At 41.0% G+C, this 25,152-nt stretch overlaps 1 protein-coding gene across 2 annotated transcripts in view; it reads right to left on the bottom strand.

Annotated features, from left to right (window-relative positions):
• side-III (sidestep III) overlaps window positions 1–25,152 on the bottom strand; it is a 108,133-nt gene that overhangs the window by 35,427 nt on the left and 47,554 nt on the right. The window contains exons 1-2 of one of the 2 annotated variants that reach the window (XM_070217480.1): window positions 5,862–5,880; window positions 5,655–5,787 (exon numbers count right to left, since the gene is read on the bottom strand). In XM_070217480.1, the coding sequence (XP_070073581.1) occupies window positions 5,655–5,698 (44 nt within the window). In that variant the 5' untranslated portion in view covers window positions 5,699–5,787; window positions 5,862–5,880. Of the gene's footprint in view, window positions 1–5,654; window positions 5,788–5,861; window positions 5,881–25,152 lie in introns of those variants that run through there. The other variant, XM_044394732.2, reaches the window with a different exon arrangement.

Genomic DNA, 25,152 nt, shown 5'->3' with positions numbered 1-25,152 from the left:
GGGTTATCCACACTCACATCCACGTCCATGGACAAAATTAGACAGGTGAGAATAGGCTCTCGCACATTGTACAGTCGCATATTGTCTGGCGGCCCGTATCAAATTATGCATAAAGAAACCCTATCGCACGGGGGGCGGGGCCTTCCACGCTGAAGCGCCAAAAAGTATGCTCCGTAACTCGACCAAAGTGGCAACAAATTTAAAATTGGTTTCCACACAGAGCCACACACATCGTGCAAACAAAAGAAACGCAGCACCGAGAGAAATATGAAACAATAATAACACCAAAAAAAGGGGCTGTTTACACGCCCCCATATACACATACATACAAAAGTATGCAAATGGTTTTACTGCCCCTTTGTTTTTGTTTTGTTTTTCCTTTTTTTGCAGTCGCCCTTTGTGTGTGGGTATTGGTGTTATTATGGAGCCATGCTGTGTAATATCTGTAAATTTCTTTTGTTATTGCCAACAACAGTTTTCCCTTAGCCACCTCCCCCCCCCCAAATTTTCCCGATCCCCTCGCTTTTCCAGCGAGCGGTGTTGACATTTGTTGGCATCATTCCACACATTGTTGCCGCTGGTGTTGGTTTTTGTTTGGTTTTCGCTTCATCTTCTTCTTAACTTTTACTATATAATTTGTAGCATATGAATATATGAAGGACCCGAAGAAAAAAGCAGGGGCCGCAGAAACAAAAGACACAAACAACGCCGTTCTCGTTGTGCTCGGTGGCCAAGTTCAAATTTATGCAGTGTCGCCCAATAAATTCCGCAATAAATTCAAAATAAAACTTTCATCTTGGGCTTGCCTATTCGGTTTTCGGTATTTCGTGAGTGTGGCCGCAGGTTAGGGTTTCGAGAGCCAAAAGCCATTCATACTGGGAATCCAGAGTTGAAGCACAGATTTTAATATTTTGATTGGGGTTAAAAATTAGCTCGAAAAGGGTTCGCCGATGATAGGGTTCGCTACAGCAGTAGGCTAACAAATATTTTAGTGGGTTTTCGTGCATATTCAGCATTTTTAAAGTATTATCGAGATAAATAATAATAAGTGCTTTAAATCTTATATTAAAATTATGTTGAAATTATATTGAATTTTCTGCATGTTACACATATATGTTTGTGGTGTACAAATTTATTTTTGAGCGGAACTAAACAATAAGCAAAACAATTTAAAACAAAGCGGATTCGGTTTCTATTTTATTGAGTTCAGTCATATACATTTCGGTCCATTAAAAGGAATATAAATACTTAATTGTGGGCACCTAAAACAAGAACAGATTGTTCAAATATACAATGATGTTAAATTCCCAGAATTTTCCAATTACGGCAAATTCCCTCCGTCCAATTACCGAAATCGAAGTCATTAAATGTTAATCACGACGATGGAGAGAAGTTTGGTAATCGGCCTCTCGCCTTGGAATGCACAATCAGTGGAAGGATTGGACCACCATTTCCGACTGTGACCAAGTGGTGAGCCGACAAAGAAAATCCCGACGTTGGCATTTCTCTGTCGGCGGTGGAAACCAGAGCTTAGTGGCGGCCAAATCGATTTGCATGCGCCGCTTGCATTTCCGTTTTCACACACGCACACCCGCGCACCCGCACACATACACCCACTCAATTGCATATACATTTGAAACTTAATTACAGTTTTAAATATCCCATCTAACCTGAAATTCGCGCAAAGTGCGACTACAGAGCAGCCTGCCGCTCGTAAAATGGCCCGAAAATGCACTCGACTTAATTGCCTTTGGACCACGACTTTTGCCTGTCCTTTTTGCTGCATTTTAAAAAATTTTGGTGAACGCAATTCGGATTTTACTAAGAAACTCAGGGAAATATTAAGCTTAAATGCAATAAACTAGTCAGTTCATATATTTTAAGCTTGCCTATATCACCTCATTTATAGTTTCATAAACTATTTTTGATTTAATCGCCTGTAGATAATTTCGCGAAATCCATTTTAAACATTTTCCTTTCCGTGTAGGGGTATCCTTCTCCAGGCAGTGATTCGCCATCTTCAGTTTCTCTTCGCTTCCGTTGGCGTTGGCCTTTATTGCCAGCCATTTTGAATACCATTTTGTGGTTTATTACTTTTGCGGCAGACCGATTCTCAAGCAGCAAGCCAAATACACACACGGCTCAAGCACTTCGAAGTGAATGCACTTTCGATTGCCCCCTCCATCCGGATTTTCCCGCCGCCCGGCTCAGCCTGTATTTATGGGGCGGTTGGCAGGCGGCTGCCGGCGATTATGGCAGTTAGCGTGGCACTCAGATTATCCGCTTTTGACAGCCAGTCCTTTGCCGAGTTCAGTTCAGTTCAGTTGGGAAAGGAGCAGGGTAGAGCAGAGCAGAGCAGAGCAGAGCAGAGCAGAGCAGAGCAGAGCAGAGCAGAACAGACCAATCCAATCCGACCCAGTGCTCGCAGCGAATTTAATTATTCATGCCACGGAACCTACGGATACCTGGCACCCAGCAGCCGGGCGTTCAGGTGAGCTTTAAAAATCAATTAACCTTGATTGTGGCCCTGGCTTAAAGTCCACCGTAACATCGATGTTTACATAAGGCAGTCGGGTATATTTGTTTTACGGAATCTGTGCACTTCGCTCCCCCTAATCTATAAAAACGATTGCTTTTGTTCATATAAATCACAGCAGATCATTGGTATTTTGGTCAGCCTATCATCGTTGTTGAACGATTATTCATAATTGAAGTAGCCCGTTTAATTAAATATATTATTATGTAATTGGGTTAACTTGCAGTTAAATTAACAAGTGTAAAATTACCGAAGAGCTTCTTAATTCTTAAACCATAAATCTGATTTAAAGTCCGTGTCCATGTATAAAAAAAATCAAATGCTCTTTAAATTAAATATACTTATGTTTCCACCCGAGCAGCTCATCAAGAGCAAGTGCAGTTAATTTAATTTAATTTGAACACACTTTCATCGCTTCATTTCGGCTGATCCCAGCGTGAATCGCAGTCGCCAGGGAGCAGGGATGTGGCGAGTGCAGTGCTCCTGTTTGCCTTTTGAATCGCTCCAGCAGTGGCCATTTCCTTTTGCCTTTTGTTTGTTATGTCGGCTTTGTGGGGGGCTGTGGGCGTGGTTGTGGAGGGGCTGCCAATGCCATTGACGGCCTGCAATATTGAACGTGACAGTTGGCCTGTCGACCCACAGAGCTTTCCCTCGCCTCGCACCTCGTTACAGGTGGCTGTCATGGCAAATGTTAATTTTAATAATGGAAGGGCAAGCAGAACGGCCCCTGCTTTTTGGCCTTATATCGCTCACGATTCATAACAAATAAATGTATAAAAATCTTATGAAAATCGCATTCCAAGGGTCAAAGTCAGCAGAAACAAATCCCGGCCAGCAATCCGAGCCATAAAAATGAACCCTAAAACCCGAAATAGCCTAACCCTAAAAAACTGTCTGCTTGTTGGCCAGGCCAGTCAAACAACAAAGCAAAAGTTAACATTATAATTTTTAATATTTTTGCTTTTAGCCTCCTGGGCAGGACATCGTTTTGTTCGTGAGCCTCGGCTTTTGGCTTTGTATCTGGGTGTAAAGCTGTCAAACGCAGGGGAGCTGCTAGACAGGACCTTGCCCAGGATATTTGGGGCGGAGGTGTGTGCGGACCCGTTTAGGTGAGGCTGCCAGCTGTGACGTGCCTTTGGAAATGTTGCAAAGCCTGCCCCACAAAAAGGATGTTCGACACTGAGGCAAAAGATCATGCAGAGTTGGCTTCTTGAATACAGGATGTTAGAATGTAGTCCGCTGAGCGATGGAACATTAAAAATTAAATATTCGAACTATTAGGGTTTACAATTTTCGTGATTTTACTTAAGAAATGCAATATACAAAATGGGCCAATTCAGTATGTCCCTGCCATAATAACTTGACCTATTTTTAGATCGTAATCACCGAGTAATTTCTCCTAGTGTACTATCACTACAGTGGTAAACCTTGGGGATCCCGTTCTGTGTCCTATTTTCCCGCTCTCTCTTTCCGCCCTTCACATGCTGCTTTCAATTTCGGCGCCTTTTCGGTTTTAGCTTTTGGTTTTGATTCTTTTCTAAGCCCCATTCAGCTGCCCCTCTGTGTGTCCTTCGATTTCACGCAGAGCTGGCAATTTTACGCCGCAGCCCGAGTCCTGACTGGAGTTTTTCGTTTGGTATCCTGGCCTCCGCCTCGCAGCTGTTGCTGTTGTTCTTGTTTTCGCCTTGTTATTTATTTCCCTAAATTTCATTCCTATTTCTTGTTTTCCTTTCATTTTTTTTTTGGGCTCCGACTTGTCCTGGACGGGAAATCGAATTCGAATCACTTTCGGATATTTTTGGTTATAAAGTCGGAAATTTTTGCGACATTATTGTTTTCCACATTTTTCTAGTTTTCCGTTTTTTTGCTATTTGTTTTCGCCGGTCCAAACACTCACCTCCTTTCCTCATATTTTCCTCTTTGTCTGGTCTGAAATTTATTGCTTCCAATTGAGTGCACGAAGTGGCAAGAACAACAGCATCAACAAGGATCAGAGTCCTGGGCGGCAGGACTCGTGAACAGTTCGCGCTCGCCCTTGAGATACACGTGCGTTGGTATACGTACACTCGTACGTATCCGTATCCGTATTCGTTTTCGTATTCGTACCCATATCCATGTCGTTGTCTATGTCCTTATTCCCGAAAAGCCCCGTCCACCCCTGGCAACATATTGAAAAGGAAGCACATGTAAGCAAAATTGACAAGGCTAAAGGATATCGATGTCTGCTTATAATGTGCAACATATTAAACCTAAGCACACGTTCGCCAGCGAGCTCTATAAATAACAGCAGCAGGAGTTCGAGGACATTGCCGGGTGGTTGAGGGGACGATGATGAGGATGTGGACGGAGCTCCTCCCACAATCAAAGCTGCCGCCAAAACAGTTTTCACTTTGGATGCCATTATTTTGCTGCCCCCGCATTTCACCCCGGATGTCCTTTGCCTCGGGCCCTCCGGCTAATATATGAGCCCATGTCGCCCTGGTTGGCCTGCCTGGCATGCCGTCGCTTTGTTTTGCTTTGACCCACTCCTGGAGCCATGTCCTGGCCCCTAGGACGCCAGGACTCCAGGACTAGGCTCAAGCGGCAGCTACACGTTGAGAAAATTAATGCTGGGCTAGAGGGCAAAGTAAAGCGGTTGTATCGTTAAGCCGTAATTCTACATTTTAATAGCTATATCCTTGTTTCAAGTTAAAATAATAAAGGAACGCGATAATGTTTATTTTAATTGCTATTAAATAAAAATGGTACACATCTTTTTTTACATAACGTTTACACTTTCGCCCAGTGTAGTCTCCACTCGAACCGACTCCAGTTGAGTTGATATTGATGATGTTATTAAAATAATAAATTATTTGAAAATTATGAACTGCTGCCATTTCTCATGAAGCTGTCGGGTCGAATGAGTGGAGGGAGTGGCCACTGGAGGGGCATATAAATCAAAGGTAGTCGGCACAGGGACCCCAGTTGGCCAGCCCCGAAAAGGGCGGAACTTCTGTCAACCGCACAGGCACACATCCACACACTTATACTTGGAATCTCAAAGAGACTATAAAATTAGCAAGTGGCTGCTAACCTGAATTCAAATTCGACTGCCTCGGATGGGGGAAGACCTGCTTACCTGTAAAGTGGCTTGCCGGCGCTCTCACGGAACCAAAGCACCATGTACACCCGATCGTCCTTCGCCTCCGGCTCGATGTCGCACGGCAAGGATGCGGTTCGTCCCAGAACGGCCTCCACGGCCACTGTGGAAACTGAAAGGGGAGGAGAAACACAATTATGAGTGCACTGCGGTAAAATAATCATATGTGGTCTAGAAAATACATACGCAAATTGTTTTAAAGACTATTTCGTATTTATAAGAATTAAAATCTCTATTTTGACAATATAAGGGCACTTCGTACAATAGAATAGTTTAGTTATACGTATTCGACAAGGTTCTGGACAAGTCGTAGTTCTGTTATCAAGAATTTAACTTATTGACATAATGGAAGATTCTCTTTTGCTTTTATTTACTTTACAATAATTTTGTACATTTGAAAAACTACACACAAAAAATTTTGCTTGGTAAAATTGACCAACAAAGATAGTTACGTAACTATTAAAATAGTTACGTGTATTTTGTTTTTGCTTTGGGTTTGTGTCTTTGCTAATTGTGTGTATTTTGTTGTTGTGAAATGACAATTTACTTAGTAGAATTGACAATTTTGCTGGTTGGGGCCTGTTTGACAATTATTACAGTTGATTTTACCAAGTTTTTTTTTTGTGTGTATGTTTCGGAAGAGAGACATGTTATATGTTCCGTGTCAAAAGAACGGGAGCAGACCGACTTTCAAACTTATGTAAAAACATTTATATTTTTCATAAATACTATTAACATTTACTTGGGATTAAATTAAAATTGAATAAGTAAATATAAATAATTTTCTTCCAAATCAAGTTTTTCTGCGAGTAATCCTTGCCTCATTTTCCCTTGGTGTATCATTACCGTTTCCACCCAATGCAATTGAATGAAACGACAGGTGGGGTGGCTCTTTTGAAATGTCATGACAAAACTATTGCCAAAGTCATTAACACAATATGAAAATGTCCTTTTTGCTCTATGCCCGGGCTGAGCTTTTGGGGTGTTGCCACAATTACTGGGACTCGACTCGACTCGACTCCTTCGTCGATTTCCTAGCAAATGTCAACAAAACGCTGCCTTTTAAGTGTCACGTTGAGACTGCCGTCCCACAAACGCGGAGCACGCAAGGCGGCAGCCGCACGACAACCTCAAGCCAGCTCCATTGAACCAGCCAACCATCTCCCCATTGAACCACCCAACCACCCCGGTCCTTTCAACCACCCAGCTCCTTTCAACCGCAATAGCCGCTGACGTTCATCGTTGTACTCGCATAATCACAACCAAGTACGTGAGTGGGAATATTAATGCCAAATTGAAGCCAACGACAACGATGACGTCGGCAATGGTGATGGCGATGGCGATGACGATGGCCGGTCTGCGATTTCACGGCGGCCTCATCTTTTGCATTTAAACTGCCAATTGATGTCACTGAAAACAGACAAATGCTAAGGGCATCGTCGTCGTCGCTTCCGGATGGCTAAAACTCATTCCCAATCCAATCTAGACCGCTGATTTCCCCATTCCCTCTCCCGAACGATCTTAGGAAATGACAATGGATTAAAGTTGGCCGGCTGGTTGCCTGGAGTTAAAGCCCCTAATTGTCCTTTGGCGTGAGAAGGATCAAAGCGGTCGTAGTGGGCGGCACTCTGCTGTTTAGTTAGTTTTGTCGTCACAAGTCGTAAATTAATAAGAGAAACATGAACTGTAAATGCATGCCCATCAATCAGATGGATGAATAAAACATTAATAGCCATCAAAGAGTTGTGAATGGGTAAATTTAATTGATTAAGTAAGGATCAAGTTGTGACGTCGAATTTGTATAGTTAATAGAACTGGGCACCGTGAAGAGATATTCATGATCGTACTAAAAAAGCCACACATTCTTTTTTATTTCCAAAAAATCTTCTCGTTTGTGCCCCCCAAAATGGTTCACATGCCCAAAGAATTTTAATATCAATTGAATTCCCCACGCAAATCAGAGAAAAAGAGACATTTGCCAACGATTGACGCCCGACACACTCATACGAATCGATTTCGGTGCGGAAAATTGAAAATTCAATTGCTCACCTGTCCGGCTGTCAAAACCCAGAAACTCGAGCACATCCATCATGAACCTATTTTACAGCCTGATGCTCATTAATACCCAAAAGGGAGCCTCACAATCGTGTTACGCGTAATTTAATTTCAGCAGCCACCAAACGAGTGAAAGGAATAAAAGTGCGGGGGCGAAAGGGGCGCAAATGCTCAGCTTGCAGACGATGCCAAAAATTGTTGACATTTATTTAATATGCGCACGTTTTATAGAAAAGCAATTCCCAGTCGGATAATTTATGGCACACTACAGAAATTTGCACATGAAAACGCCGACCCAGAGCCACCCACCGAAAAACACTCGCCCACGCTGGAGAACTGAATGACAAACGGACAAACAGACCGTCAGACATTCAGACAGATATGTGTTGTTGTGCAGCTACAGCTGTATTGGTGAGTGGGCTGTCGCCGAACATGGTAGCAATTTTCGTGCGTTTGTAATTCCCATGTAAGATGTCAAATGCTCGACGAGCAGACAGAGTTAGGCCCTCTATATCAGCTGGCTGGGGCTCCTGCACTGAGAAAAGCCTCTTTAAATGAGATGTGGAGACTCAGATTTGATTGCCTTTCAATTACTCAGTTTTTATTTTATTTTTCATGGTGTAATATGATATTATTTTACTTTCCTAATTCCTTAATCAAAAATGTGTACTTTAAATGCTATGTTTTTCCAGGGAACTAACTTAAGCTAGTTAAGTAATCTGTTCTAGAACAAATAAAAATAGAGTCCACAATAATAGTACAGAGGTTTTGGATCACACGGTTCTATCGATGTGAATAGACTTTTATAATTTGTATTCTAAGGGGATTTTGTTATACTAAGGGCGCTTTTGGCAAAAATAGGTTCCTAATGAAATTCAAACGAATTTAAATGTTCCAAAAACGGATCTATATTATTTGTCCAACTTTTAGGATTTTTTTTCCAGTGTCCTAGTCCTGTTCCTGTCGCTGTCTCAGAGTCCCAAAGGCGGGAGGGCTGTTGCAGCAAATTGACATAATTTGTGATATGCGCCTCCGTCGCCGCCTCCGCCATCTCGTCAGCGAGTCCTTCGCTTGTTCCTGCTCCTGCTCACCCTTCGTATCCTTTTTCCTTTCCAGCTCCATCATCCTGCCGCTCGTCAGCGTCAACGTCGCGCAAGCGTAAGTGTGTAATGAGTGATTTGCCCGTGGGGCTCACTGGGGAATTGAGTAGAAGGAGGGATGACTGGGAGCACCGATTTCGTCCCATCCACAGACCACGGAATCAGGCAGCCAAAACCAACTGCCTGGATTTTGGACAAAGTGGCGCGTGCTGCGGCTTAGGTGGCAAGCTGCTTCTGAGGTCACCGGATTGGGCTGCCACAAGCGGCAACAGTTCAGTTCGGATAGACAAATGTCACTCCATCCAGTCGCGTGTGTGCCGTCGGGTAAATATGTGCCAGAGTTCGTGCAGGCGGCAAAATAGGTCAATTTGGGATTATTAGTGCAAATCGAAGGAGAAACTATTTTTGGGAAATTGATTTCGGAGACTGTGAACACTGTAATCCGTTCGTGATTTTCAAGATTAGGTTACTGCCTCTTGTTTTGTTTGTCAAATGAAATTAATTTGATTAATCACCAGACACTTAAAGAAATTGATTTATTCGATGGGTATTATCCTTAAGAAGATAATACTTTTAAGACACTATTAATTATTATTAGAATAATTTTTAATTTGTGTTTATGTTAAACTTATAATCAGCTTAATAACGTTTATGCAATTTAATCTTGTATTTTATGATAGCTTGTCAATTAAATTTTCTAAACTTTGCATGTATAAAAACTTTGCAATGAAAGAAAGCTTAAGTGGGCTTTAAACAAGTTCAGTAAAGTCTTGTCGCTCTGCCATTTGCATCAATAGCCCTCCCGTATTTTCCTTTGTTTGATATCAATAAAAAGTGATATTCAAGCATGTAACCTTTACCTACATTAACGACATTTTCGCACACATGCACAGGGGAAACACCAGAGCAAACATCTTAACAAGGGAATGGGAATTTCCTGCTGATTTCCGTTGGTTCCTATATGCTACGGCAACGTTTTTTCTGCGTTACCCAGTGTCATTTCACTTTTTATGCTGGCTAAAGTAGAAAACAAACACAAATTTCATTTTGCTGCACGCCCCGCATTCCCTTCGTCGCTTTTTATATTTTTTTGTTATGAAAATTGCCAACAGCTAGGCAACACATACTTAGCACGCACCAGGGCAAACACACAGACACCCAGATGCGGATGCAAAGAGTGGATAGATGGCACATACTGACTACGGCACGTCGTTCGGCGCACTTGGGCTATGCACATAGTATTTATATTTATATAGAAAAGTCGCCGTTCCCATCCCGCTCGCCCTATATAAACGAAAGAAGCTGTGAAACTTATGCAAATTGCATTTCAGTGTCTGCGCAAAAGCTCGACACAAAACACAGCGTGGCGAGAGGAGCTCGAGGAGCACAGGGAGCAGGAGCAGCGGCACAGCGCCTAAAAGTATGCAATGCTAACGCGCCTTGCTCCAAAAAGTTGTAGAAAATGCGCATAATGAAATCCATGGCTACGGCAGCATCTTCGATGCACTTGGAAAAATACTGAACTACAATTTGAGTGGGAAAATCCATTTATTTTATTAAAATAATGCTTAAGTTCCCGAAAGACCCAAAAGTCGATACTTAGTGCATACTTTTAGGCACCTTTATACACAAAATAATTAGTAATTCTTGTGGCATGAATTTTGTTAAATAATAATATTATGAAGGCTTAAATTGGTTGTCAAACTAAAGGCGAAACCATTTTATATATGTATGCCTTCTCAAACTCTTATTAATTTCAATAATTTTGAAACTCCCTTTATTTCAGTGTCGGACCACGGCAGCTTCTTAGCTTGACTTGACTCGGGCTGCTTGCCTTTTTCCACGTTCCACTTTCGCGGCAACGCTTTTGCTGCGCTTTGGCTTATACGTCTTCCTCTTCTTATTTTCGCTGGCGGTGTGTGTGTGCTTGAGTGTGTGCTCGGTGTTGTTGTTTAAGAGAGCGCCAAAGTTTTTCTTCTCGTTTCACGCTACAACCGCAGGGATGCCAACGACAACGCCAACGAGTCCTGAGCATGGTAATTTCTGCAGGTCCTGGATGGCCGCTTGTGTGTGTGCCGGTGTGTGTGTGAGCACTTAACTGTAGACACTTGTAAAAATAGTGTGCGACTGTAAAGGCAGCCACTGATGTCGACCCTGGCCGAAAGCTAAAGCCGAGCTGGAGCTAAAGCAGGTCACGTGTGGCATAAACGTGCCATTGCGTCAGTCGTTGCTGTTGCATTGTTATTGTTGTCTTGGGTGTAGGAAAATTCCTTAAATAAATATGTATGCATATATGCACGACAGTGTGCTAGCGTCTTTCACGGCGTACACCGGAAGAAATTGGTTATTATTCAGTTAGGAAAGGGAAAAAGAAATTGATATTTTCAGATTTTCATATCAATATGATTGGCACTAACAAGCTGGAAATAAAAACTATAATCTGAAATAAAGGTATTAAAGAAAACACAAAAAAGTATTACCTTCCAGGTCTTTTTCTTTCCATTCTGCAAGTCTGAAATGAATTCTTACGGTGCGTGTGTGTAATTGAGATGAAAGTTAATGACCAGCGTAGCATACTTTTGAGCGCCCGAATCGCAAGCTAACAAAATGGCAGACAATGCCAACGCACATAGGTGTGCGTGTGTGTATGTGTGTGGGAAAGTGAATGCCACTAAAAACAACAGCCCAGTGGCATTGTTGCTGCCGCTGCCGTAGTGCCTAAGTGGCACAAGGTAAAGTCGCATTGCTGCAGCCTCCACGTCCTCAGTTTTCATCCTCAGCCTCAGGTTCTCACGTTCTCAGGTGCCACGCCCTCGTTTTGTTTGCGGCGTGTGCGCCAGTGTGTGTGTGCGGCTCTATCTGTGTGTTTGCACTATTTGCACTAATTTAGTTGAAAAACAAACAAAGTCCTTTGTTCAATTTTCGCCTTTCAGATTTGAAAGCATGGAGAATGGGAGAGGTAGGGAGTTTGGTTACCACACTAAAAGAAACATTTTTTAAAGGTCTTGATTCGATGTGGAATCCAGTGCTGCCATTTTGTCCTCTTTCCGGACAGATCTGTCCCTTTTTTAACGACTTTATCCGGAAAAAAATTCAAACATCCCCTATCCGGAAATCTGTCCTTTTTTCAAAAATAAGGTTTTGAGTGTTATTTTTGCTAGTCGAAAGTGTATAAACCTGCTTTTATATGCTAAAACGCCGTTTTAACCGTTATTCTTATAGTTCGGCACTTTGAAAATAATTCTTTTTACAAATTATCAAAGAGATGTAATGCAGTCGATGGACTTTCTTTATAGTACGAATTTTTCTGTAGCAAAAATAGAGGAAAACACTTTAAAAAGTTCTCAATTTTTACTCTCAGCCTTTTTGTCAGAAAAAAATTTCATATTTGAACGACTCTTATTCGGGTTTGACGCAAATATTGCATTTTTTTGTATTACCAATATAGTTACTTGAAATGCTTTTATTATTTTAATAATTTTAGATTATTACGTATACGCACAAAAATTGACCATGGTAAAATGATCAAACGAAGAAGGTTGTGAGTCGGGCGCAATAGATCATTACATAATTGAATTTAATATAAAATCCATTTATATTAAGTAAATATATCACCCTTTGGTAAAAACAGAATAATGGAGGCGCATTTACTTTTGTCCTTTTTTTTGTCCTTTTTTAAATTTTTTTGTCCTCTTTTTCCCTGTTTTTTTTGGCTTTTCTGTCCGGTTTTTCCAGCTGAGTAATGGCAGCACTGGTAGAATCAGTACAAAAAAAAACTGTTTTCATTATTTTTGTAAAATATATCAGTAAATTAAAGTGTCTGCATAAAGAAAAGGCATAATTTCGTATTAGAAAGTTGAAATACTTTGACGTACTTTAATCGTTATAAAATAATAGAACAAATGAAAGAACAAAAGCAATACTCAAATATTGAATTTTGTAAAATTTACTTTGAGCTTTCAGGTTTTTTTCTCAGTGCTCCCTCTGAGATTCTTAGCCAAGGGCTGCATTTTTGATGCCGCTTAGTAAAGCAAGAAGAACAAGGCTGACAACAGCCCCGGGAAAGTGTTAGCCCATTTTCCGTTTACACCTTGCACTCGCATTTTGCCTCTCCGTAATTAGCAAAGTAATTTTTCTGTGCTTAAATTTTGCATGGCTTGCAATTAGGGCGCTTCATTCACTCTGATCCCTGGCAGTGGGAGCACGGCAATTAGCATGTCAATTGACGGGCCGAGTCAACAAACACAAATTCAATTTCGACATGATAAATAAAATGCCAGGGCCAAGAGCAATCGTGACAGTCATGATAGCAGTCACAAAAGTGGCACAATGGCAAATACTTTTACTTCTTTGTGGCCCCCGTAAAACAACGAAAGAAATAACAAACTGACAAGCAGGCATGCCGCTGCCTGTCTACTTGTACATTATTGTTGACCTTCGGCTTGTCGCAGATGAGTGGGTGTTGGGTTATTGATTTCCCATCGCCTCCCAGGGCACAGAAATATCGAATCGATATTTGAATATGTGTGTGCTGGCTGGGTGCTTAAAGTCGAGCGAACTCGGAGCTTTAAGCGAAGGAATTCTCAAGAACCTGGCTTTTCACCCAGTCAAAGGGCAGGTGGCAACCCGAGGCATGTGAATCAACTGGCAGGAGTTCAGATCCTGACCGCACAAACACTGACCTCAGTTCACAGCGTTGTGTAGTTTGATGCCTCGGATGCCAGGGATTACATCAATTACAGAGCCGACTTTCTTCAAACCGACCTGGCCGAAGGAGTAAGAATAACGAGTTGGGCAACAGGACCTTGCCGCCGCCTTACGATGCCCCAGTTTGCCCCAGCCACGCCCCCGGAACTACCTTCATTTTCATTTTTCCAGATGCACAAAAGTCGACGTCGTCGTTCCACTCGTTCGCACTGTGTACATTTGACCCGAAGTGCATTGGTCATCACGTGTGGCCATGTGTCTGCATTTGAGTGCACTTTGGTCAGCAATTATTTTACGTTGAGGTCGCATTAGAGGTGTGCGCCCTCGCTGCCAACAAAGTTGCCTTGGCCAGAACGAGTGCCACAGCGAGGGTCGATTGAGCAGAGAAAAAAGGCAATGGAAATAGTTTGAGTTATTGTCTATAACATGTAAAGATTTTTGTGTATCCCCATATCTCACATTTAAAGATACAAAAAAATTAAATATTTAAATGAAAAACCACAAAAGTAAATAATAGATCTAGTTTTAAAATATAAAAATATAAAATAATTGGTTGGGACACTTTTTTTTCTTATCCTGTAATTTTTTTTTTCATTCGCTTACGAAACGTTTTGGGTATCGTTTGTAAGCTTTCTTTTTCTTTGGGAAGTTAATAAAACTCACCCCAAAAGCACTCCAAACTTTAAGAAAATATTTATTAAAAAACGTTTGTATATTCTTAAGTGTTTAATAACTCATGTTTTAAAGCTTAGACCTCTCCTATACCATGCTATAAGATGAAACACTTTTTCAAACACTTTAATTGTTTTCCAGCTTATGAACTTGTAATTTCAAGTCCTATTCACATAGTTCCTAGTTAAGCAAACGAATCCCAAAGTTTTCAATCCACCCTCTTCACTCCCGTTGGCTGGAAAAAAGCGACTCTTCGGACACCAGAACTAGTCAAGGCATAAAGTACAAGAGAGTTTGCCCAGATCTGCCATCCCACCTAATGGTGGTCTCGTACACAAGGGATCGAAGAGCAAGGAGCCAGGATAGTCGGGATAGTGGGGATGAGAATAGAATGGGAGGAAAGTTGGTAGCCCGCAGGAGTAGTTGGCCACTGGCAATGGCAATGGCACTGGTCCTGATCAGGTCCTGGAACTGGTAGTCGTACTGGCACTGGCTGGCAGCATATTGAAGTGCTGTTCGACGCCAGCATTTTGCAGCTGCATTGTCATGTCAACCGATAAATTCACACATACGTGCCCGCATACCAGCAAACAATTGGCACCTTTGGCTATCCTTTTTTTGGCCTGGGCCACGTCGATGGAGCAATTGGAGCAGCTGCTCGGTGCTTGAAGACCCGAAAATCCAGAGTCGGAGCAAAGTGTGTGCACTGAACTGTTAGTTATGTTTGCTGGCAGGCAGGCAATCGGCTCACGGGTCGCATACGTAACGTTTCCGCTGCTTGACTACTGAGCGGAATGTCTATCAACCCAATACGTTTGCCCTTTTTTTCTGTCCAAAAGCGCTTTGTGTGCGTGGAATCGCGCCAGCGATGATAATAGCCCCAATTGACAGTCCTGGCCAAACTGTGTGCACCGCATAATTTAGTGGCTTCATAAAAACTGCCGCAAAAAACAAAATGTAACGCAAAAAATAACAACCGGGAATTCCAAGAGAGAACGGGTTTTCAGCTTAATTATATTGTTTGCAGAAAAACAAATCGATGGCTGAGTGCAATGGCAACATGCCGGCTTTATGGCCTATTTTCAACGTGGTGTTTAACATCAGATTAAGGAACTGTTACTGTGTTGGGATTTAAGATTACATCTATCTTGTTACTACTTACTTATGAAACTTTTTCATCTTTGTTATAAGTTATTAAAAGTTATATTGTATATTACAAAACAGCATTACTCTTTGTATCTTTTCTCTTTTAGAAATGAATTGATATTTATTATTATTCTATAAGTATACTTTAATCTACAGGTGTATTATCTAAAAGTCGTTAATTAGCTTTCACAATGTAATATCTATGTGTTTTGATTTGCAATATCGTTTAAATTTTGATGGTGATAGGCAATGAAGTTTAATTCACTTAAAAATTGTTAGCGATGAGCACTTTTTATCATCTAAATTTAAAAATTAAAAAGTCTGTTTGATTTGTCAGTAACTGCTATTGAAAACAAGTTGTTGGAGTTGGAAGAGATCAATAAGTGATACATAAATTACTTAAATATTCATTTTAAACAACGAAAAGCTCCCAGACTCCTCGGCCAATAAATATTTTAATTCAATTTATTATGACCGCATTCAGAGGGTATAAGTCGGGTATTTGTTTTAGCGGCAAAAAGTTTACCAATTGCCAGCCAAAAAAGGTCGTTCACGAGGTTTCACTGTACTGGCCATAAAAACAATGTTTGCATCACGCAAAAAATCCCACTGATTCGCTGCACTAATTGAAGCCGTACGAATGGGCATTATATTGGCATTATTCCATTCATGGCGGGATTTCAGCTGTTGTTAATCAGTTTTAATTACTCCGCCCCCAAAACAGTAATGTGTGTGTGCCATGGTGGGCGTGTCATAGATTACAATGTGTGCAATTTACAGAGCCGCATGCAGTGTGGCCATATAAAAAGCCGCAGCATACTTATGCCGAGCTTCAAAAAGTTTTACCAGAATGCCTATGGCAAACATTTTGGCAAAGATTTTCGCAGAGCTCTGCGATTTGCCGACAGTTAGACAAGGCAAAAGTTTTCCCCCTCCTGAGGGGCTGGGGGCGGGATCCTTATGTGCGAGGGGGCGTGGTCGCCGGGCTGGGGACGTGTGTGTGCTGCAGTGGAATTTGCAATTATTGCCGCTTAGCACAAAAATTCCTTGCATGCCTGCGTGCCCACATTGAAAGTAACAACTTGGCAAAATTATTATTGTCAAGAGTTTTCAGCCGCCGCCATGAATGACAAAAATGAATTTTAATAAAGTTGAACAAATATTTGCATATTTGCCGGGGCGCTAAAAACTTTCATTGACTAACTTTTGCCAGACAATAAACCAATTGGATTTCTGTGCTGGCATTTCGATTTGCATGTGATGCGGGTCACGCTAATTAGCTTTCGGCATCGGCCTCGCAAACCAGAAGTACTAAAGTCAATATTATGCCTAAACCTGGCCCAATATTTGACCAAGGCCCAGGTTCCCGGATCATCAGCAATCCCTCTTTAAACCGGCTTTCGGCTTTTGGAAAATCAATTTTCTCGACGGTGGACACGTAGTCGGGCGTAATAACTTTAAACTGTTTCAGAACTCGGCGCGAAAAATTTCATTACCTTCTTGTTTCGGGGGAGCTGAATGGTTTTGGAATGGACAACCTTTTTGGCTGTTATTTTCCGCGGCTCTCAAAGTAAATATTTGACAAGACACAGCAAAAACAACAAGAGCGCTGTCCTTGCCGAAGCACTTAAAACCTAATTAAATTTGCATTACAATTTTTTCGGTTTTTATTTCTTTCTCCCGCTTGTTTTTGTTGCCTCTAATTTTGTTTTGAAAAACAGCCACGAGCCATAACTCGGGGACCGAGGAGACAAAGGCTGCGAAACTGGGCTGGCTGGTTGACAAACAGGATATACCGGACCCGGACAAGGCCAGCTAGCTGGTCAGCGGGAAAGCGGGAAAAGCTTCAAAGCCGGGCCAGATTTTTGAATTAAAATATTTCATAATTTACGCTTTGATCCCACAGCCATCGCGTCGGAAGTATAAGTACTCAAGTGTACAATAATAGGTATAAATATTATGAAAGTATTATTTTTTTGCTCTGAAAGACGAGTACAGGCCAATTAAGAACTTTGAAATATATATAATCTTTTAAAATTAATAAATCAAGAATTAACCGTAATGTGCAAGCTTTTTAGTTTTCCTTATTTAATCTTTCGTTACTTTATTTCTCTTTATGCAATGTAATGAATCACGATTTCAGATGGTTCTGTGGCTAGAAACTTTGCAGACTACTAATGACCCTCGTGATGTCGCTTTATACCTACGACAAGTGCCCGTTGAATGTTTGACACCTTTGAGGACTAAGGCTTCGGCTCGAAAAAATAAATTTCAGTTCACAATTGGTGGCATCCTTTTGAAATATGTCGTTACCACTGGAAATCTCAAGTTGAATGGGCCGAGGAATGCATTTTTTCCGGCTGCTGCAGAAATATCAAGCAATAAGTGCAAAGAAATAGCAAAAGAAATGGAAAAGCAGACGGCATAAATATGTATATGCACAGAGGACATGGTTGCATTTTTCACTCGCAGCTCCAAAGAAACATTTAAACTCGACTTTCCTGTTTCGTCTAGCTTTTGTTGATTTTCCACGTGTACTTTCTGTTTCCTTTCAATTTTTGTTCGTCCCCCACCAAAAGGCTTTATTCACATCCACAGAGTGTTTTCAATGTGCAACTGCAGCTGAAGCAGATGTTGTGCCCAAGCCGAGAATTTATGAAGGATCTTTCACCGCCTGGTTGGACTTGAATACCGAACTAAGTCGGGTATTGAGCCTCTAAAGCGGGCTCGTAAACACGTAGAATATTGGCCATTAAGTGGTGTCAGAAACGGGGAGTGACGTGGCCATAGATCAAGCCCTTTTCGGGCCACCCAGGAAATCATTTAAAAGACATTAAAATTTATTTGAGCGCTCGTTAAAATGTCCGCGGTACAAGTACACACAATAGGCAGTAAAGAGTGCGTGCGTCAGTCCGAAAAGGTTGTACTAACAGTAGATTATGTAAATGCTGCCAGCGAAAACACGTGTTCCCTTAAAGCCCCCTTCAGACCTTCAGACCAGCAGACCATCAGACCGTCAGACCTGGCGTATACGCAATACGTTGGCTGAAGCTGGGGGTGGGATGTATGTAGAGTCGGACAACTGCAATAAAGCAAAAACTTGAAGATTTATTTCCCCTGAATTTGCTCCTGCTGCTGCTGCAGCTGCACACCCACTGCCAGATATATATCCAAAGATATAGATACAGCGCAGTCCATATGTTGCGTGCAAATCACAGAGCAGACGGGCTGGTTTTCGGGTTGGGTTGGGTCGGGCTCCTCAACTATCTCTTCCTATGTCCTTCTGTCTGCCACCGCCGGCTACTAAAGACGTTGCCAACAGGAAGTTTGCAAACCAAAAACGGAAGCGCCAAGATTTATTATAAAAATGCTCATAGCTCAGGCAGGCAAGCGGCAGCATATTACGTTAAAAGTGCCCAACACACACAAAGATACGAAAAGTTTGTACGCACACACAGGCACACACAATAGTTACACAGAAAAAATTAAATTATTAAATTTAATTATTTAATAATTATGGATTAGGTTTATTTTATTATAGAATTTTATTTCTTTGGCTAAACAATTTTGTATAAGAAGAAAGCAATATTGTGATTTATCAATAATAATAAATTATTATACCTCACTGTTAATTACATTTGACTAGCTACCAGACTAATTTTGATACCTGTTTAAGGATTCTATTAAATGCAGCGAGATTTTATGATCTGGCCAGTAATATAGCTGTTTAGATTTTATATTTGTGGATAATGAGAAAGACTTTATGGGCGCTCATAGAATTTCATAATTTAACGACTTTTCCCTCAGTGCTTGCATATACCCATAAGTATTTATGTGGACTGGGCGAAAGTTGGCAGCAAATTGTGCGGTCCAACACTAAGGCGAGCAGCTCTTAATTGCACATTTATTTAGGTTCGCCAAGGCAGTCGGGCACTCGGAACTTAGGACTCGGCCACCCACCCACGTCGGCTAGTCTGCTGCTTAGTAGTTTATCATTCGCTGTACTTAAATTACTCCACCCCCGGCCCACAGGCACTGCCCACATGTGAGCCGGAGGAAAAACTTTGTTCTCAATTCTCGTTGGGTGCTCCTTGGCTTTTTTTGCCTTCGGTTTTCCAGGAAGCAGAAGCCTGGCAAAAGTTTTCGCCCCTTGACGCAAAACGGAAATCTGTATATTAAATGACTAATTATAGACATTTTATTACCTTGAGCAAGATAAATGGCCAACATGTGAGGAGGGCCAAGTGAACTGGTGAACCCAGCTTAAGTTTAGATCGGTAACTCACTGCGTTCTCTACACAGAACAAAAAATACCGTCAAGTCTTAATGATTCAGTTGAATCAGTGGATTCTGAAAGAATTCCTTAACTATTTTTGGAAAGTGCCAAAGAAGTCAATTGGGTTTTAATAACTTATTGAGTTATTGGGTTTTAATTATTATTAAGTATTTTAAATCGAAATATATATCTAGCTTCTGTGCATTTTTCGACTGTAAGTGAAATTATAATCAGTAGTAAATATAAATAAATTGTATATGTCGGGAATTAAATTCAATTCAACCCACAGGATTGTTCTGCCCAGCTTACAGCTTTTAAAAGTGGCAGTATCAGTAACAGCTTGTCAGTTGGCAGTTGCCAGAACATTTTCAATTAAAAACAGCCTAACCTTGAGAAAAAGGGGATGGGAAAAGACACTAGCATGAAATGAAAATGAAAAAATCCGCAAAATTAAAATGACAAAAGCGAGGCGTTTACTTTAAAATGCATTCACACAGTGGCGGCGCCGGCAATTTCCACGTTACGATTCGTTTCATTTCAGTTAGTGTGCCACAGCTGCTGTGTCTGAATAGTGTGCCCCCGTTCTATTTTCTTTTTCCCGCCCCTTCCCGCTTTTTCCCGACCCCTCAAGGGTGCATGAAATTTTTTTGCAAATGCAGCAAATGAATTTTTTCCTTGCTGTTGTCGCTGGCGTTGCCGTTGCATTTAGTGGCATCATGAGATGCTATTGCAATTTCCTTGCTTGTCGCACATACTAATTCGCACAGAGTACGGATAGACATTCGCCCTCCTACCAAATATAATATGTATACAGCCGGGCTCAAAATAATAGTTGGGACTGACAAGAAATAGTAAGATAACAGTAATGAAACTTAGCGATGCCAAAAGGCTGAGTACCGAGAATACATTTATTCTTTTTGTTTTAAAAGCAATATTGTATAAGGATATACACAACTCAGAGCAACTATAAACCGTCGACTTGTAAGTAAAAATGGATAGAAATTCTCTTTGAGTTGCTTTTCATTAGGTTAATGGCTATCAAATTAATGACAGTACTAGAAAGATCTTTCCTATTTTCCATCCCCCACTACAACTAGTATTTTGGACACAGCTGTGCGTAGGATTCTGTTTGGGGAACAACAGAAAACATAACCACAAACCAGCGTTGAAGCAAAGTGAGTGCGCTCAAATGCTTTGCATAAACGGAAAGTAATAATTTAACGCAAAATTTCCTTTTGCTGATGCTGCTTCTGGGTTTCAGCTCCTGTTCCTTACGCTTCAATGGATCCCTTCGAGGATGCCGACGAGGATGAGGATGAGGATGTGTGTGCGGTGGGTGGAAATGCCTTTACCGCTATTGCGCAAATTGAACTTTTAACTGTGGCACGAGCTTCCCCGGGCATCCGGTGCCAGCTGTGTGCGTTGCCAACTGCTGAGTTGCTGCTGTTGCTGTTGCCACTTCTGGCACTGCTGCTGCCGCAGGAAACGACAACATGACCTTCGGGCGATTGCCTGCTTTAAATTTGTTTAGCATCTTCCGCTTACGATATGGCAATAGCCCCCAGATGCATATCGTCAGTTGCAAAACTTCTGGCAACTTATTAGCCCTAGCTGTTTCAGAGCAATCGGCAATAGGGCCCCCAAAATCAAAAAAATTGTATACCTAACTCTAAATATTGAGTAAATATTTTACACAGAAAAATCATCTTTTAATTAGAATGTATATATTTTTATCGTTCGTTTATTCAAAAACAGAAAAAATAGTAACTAAGCATTAAAAACTAATTTATCGGACATCTAAAATGGCGAATCGTTTTTTCAGATTTCTTCAACTTTTATGAGTGTAGTATGTAGATCTGTTTAAAATGCAATAACACGTTCCCCTATACACATGTGATTATCTTTCTACTCTGTTTCCCTTTTTTCGTTACAATTTTTGTACTTGGCAAACATTTCTTTCGGCCTCAGCCTTTTCTCCGGAAAACTGTTTCACTTAGTCGAATGCATGTTTACACTTGAGACGAATGTGCCGACACGCAGAGAGACATGGGCGTAGTATGACACTGGTAAATTGGGAATTAGCAGTCGGATGACCAATGGAAAGAGGTTTACCTGGACCCGAAGAAAGGATTGAGCGGAAATTAATTCGACTTCGGCAGGCTTTTCGAGGATTTTCGGATCGGGGCTCCCCGGAGATCCCCTCAGCGCCACTGACAAATGCAAATTTCATTTTCATGCTAGGCTAAATCGAGTGCGAGAAGAAAAAAGCAACGCGGAACTCGGTACCGCAAGCAACTCCCAAGAAGATTTCAACATGTCCAAACATGCAAATTTTCCAGTCTGTCGCTGCCTCCTCGTTCTCTTCCCAAACTGGCTGCTTTTCTTTTTTGTACCCGTCTTTTCCCACCCGTTCTGTTGTTTTTCCCAAGCGCCGGCATGAAAATAAGTAGGGAAGGAAGCAGGAAAAATAGCAAACCCGGCAACCGGAAAAACGGAAGCAACGTGCAAGCATGCGTGACACAATTGAAGCGCCTAAAACGCCGAAAGCTCAGGCCAAAGACGCAGCTGAAGCGCAGAAACCAGAAACCAGCTAGCAGCAAACCAGCAAACCAGCTCTTACACAAAGAAAAAAAAAGAATTATGAGATTTTAAGTCTGTTAAAAGGAAGAGGATTGAAACATTTCAATGTTGAAGTTAATCTCTGATTTTTTTTTTGGATTTTTAAAAGAATGAATACACTGAATTTACTGGTTATACAGTTATTTTGCGTTATATTTATGATTGAGTATTTTAATCCTCTGCAAATATAATTTCTTTTCACAGTTTGACCTTGTTTTCGTGTGTAGAATAAACCGAATGGCTTGATAAAACTTTAAAAACAAAAAAAGGTACCTAAAAATAAAATGACCGAATAGAAAAAAAGATATTATTTTCAATGTTCAGCAACCAGTTCCTAGCCAAACTGAGTTGAGTTGAGCGGAGCCAAGAGAATATGCTTATCTCTTTCGTTCTCTCCGCCGTAGTCGAGCTATCGGGCCCGGAGGAATCGTTAGCCTGCCATTTTGGTCGCATCGCCCTGACGGCTAAACAAAACAAAACGAGACTCTAGGAAGGGGAAGCAGCTGCAAAGGCAACAATAGACGAAAGAAAAACAAGCTAGATACCTTAGGTTGGACCTACATGCCTTCACATACCCTATATAATAATTCTTTCACTTTAGAATACATCTTTTAGAAAAACCCAACTAATATATGCGGCAGGTCTTTATTTTTAGTATTATTATTATTTTATGGGGAATATCTTAGGACTTACCCATCTAAAAACCATAAATTTGTATAATAAAGATAGCATCTGTACAAGATTGGGTATGAGTGTTAGAACTTTTATTGCCTAACTTGTAAGATCATCTATTTCTTACGTTCAGGAAAATCTCGTTGAAACCGAAAAGAAAGCTCGATTAAAAACAATTACCATATACCCTCCATTGGAGGAGTACCTATTGAAAGTAAAAAAAAGTTCCACAGGACAACGGCGGCGAAGGAGAACGCACTCAAGTGATTTGACGATTGATTTTGCTGTGCTTTTGATTGCCCTTTTCGGGGGTTGGGAAAGGGTTCGCCGGGCTTTTCCAGCAAAACAAAGCCTGAGTGGAGAGTAGAAAGTGGAGTGTTGTAGCCGGAAAAGAGCATTGCCCGCAGCCGGCGACAAGTGCATAAAAATACACAATCAAATGGGAAAGGCAGCAGTAAAATTGTTTGGAAAATTGATTTTTCTTACATTTAACCGAGCATTCAATTGCTTATTTTCAGACAGACAAAAAGTGCCAAGAGTGCAAACAAAGAGCAAACCATCAAGTGAAGTGGAAACATTGAATTATTTATGTTCGGTGCACTGCGTTATGTTCTTCCTTTCTTGCCATTTCCGTTTCCTCCCATTTTGGTAACATTTTTTGTTCTTATTTTCTGTTTGCTAATTTCACTGATTGCTTTACCAGTTTGGGGCCTTCTTTCTTCTTCGGGCTTTCTTTTTCCGCCTTTTCCTCCCGTTTTGTTTGCCAATGCGCTATTTACTCTTCACGCACAAAGACAAAGGCCACGGGTCCCGGCGCACTTGAAAATTGCCTCAAATATTTATATACGAAGCAAGCTTCGTTAGGTTACCTGCGGTTATTTGGCCGAATCCCCCATCCTGCGCCCCATCATGAAGTATTCATAACACGGCAACTCAATTAATTAGGTTCAAGTAAAGCGCGTTGGCAGACCAGAACTAACCTTTGTGATATGGCGATGGCAATGATGAGGGGAGTGAATTCTACAGCATAATGCTAATTATTTTACATCGGCGACAGGGAGGCGGAATGGAAGTTTCAATTACAAGTTTAGACAAACGAAGGGCGGGCGCTTTTTCCCCGTGACATGGGTAATGTGTTGCCAGCTGGAGAGCGAATAATCATCGGGGGAATATCTGGCATACGTGGAAGGACGAAGTGCTCGAAACTCAATTAAAGGAAACCCATCAGTGCTGGATATTTCCCAAGAAGTTGCCCTAAAAACATTGGTACAACTGTCACCTGCAACTGACATGCTCCTTTCCATTTAAATTGCCTTATTAAAATAAGACTTCTGTCACAATATCGGAAACATTTATTGTTCATTTGTTTGTGCTCTCTTCATTTAAACAGAACACCTATGGCAATATTGTACCAAACTGTGTTTTCATAAAATATCAAAATAGTGTTTCATGTCTGTAACCCGCTCATTACTATTCCAATTACATTTTTACGTCTACCTAATTAACATATTCCACGCGTAACACGGGTGTTTACATTTTTGTGTGAAAACGACCAAAGTTACTTATGTATAATGGCTGGCTTTAATTGTGCTTGTATATATAGGAAAATCAAATTAAAGGGAAACTGTAGTTTTTATTGAAATGCAAGTATATTATTTAAATACTAGTAAATATTAAAAAATACTGGCCAGCAAACTAAAAGAACATAATTTAAATTACAGGGATAACGTTTTGTAAAACTTTCGACCTTAATAAAAGATTTAGCTTGCATCTCAAGAGATAAGTTATTTTCATTCTTGTAAATCTGTGTGAAATTAGGCACCCGGAGTTAAGGTAATATTTTCATTTAATTGTATTGTAATTAAATTTGAAATTACCTAAATAGACATCAAAGTTGAAAGGACTTTAAGAAATAATTGTACGAAAATTTCAGTCCCAATCAAAAGCTTTACTTCAACCACAAATAAAAGACATATTTTAGATCCGCACATTTATTTGTATTTGATATCTAGTAAGTTTGACCACAAAGGAAACTTCCGACAGTCCCAAACGCTTCGCCATGGAAAAGTATCGCCTTACACCTTTCGCTGCCATTTGGCAACCACTCATAAAACCCATCCGTGTTTGACCACCTTTGGGGATCCCCCGTGGAACACTTATTGATGGCACTGTTGATAAATTCGAAGTGACATTGTCCGTTGCCAGGAGATGGGATGCGATGCGAAGGAAC

Source organism: Drosophila takahashii, chromosome 3R (genome assembly GCF_030179915.1).
Source record: "Drosophila takahashii strain IR98-3 E-12201 chromosome 3R, DtakHiC1v2, whole genome shotgun sequence".
In the NCBI taxonomy this organism is placed as follows: domain Eukaryota; kingdom Metazoa; phylum Arthropoda; class Insecta; order Diptera; family Drosophilidae; genus Drosophila; species Drosophila takahashii.
Note: the sequence above shows the minus strand (reverse complement) of the source record. Positions and strands in the feature narration are given on the sequence as shown.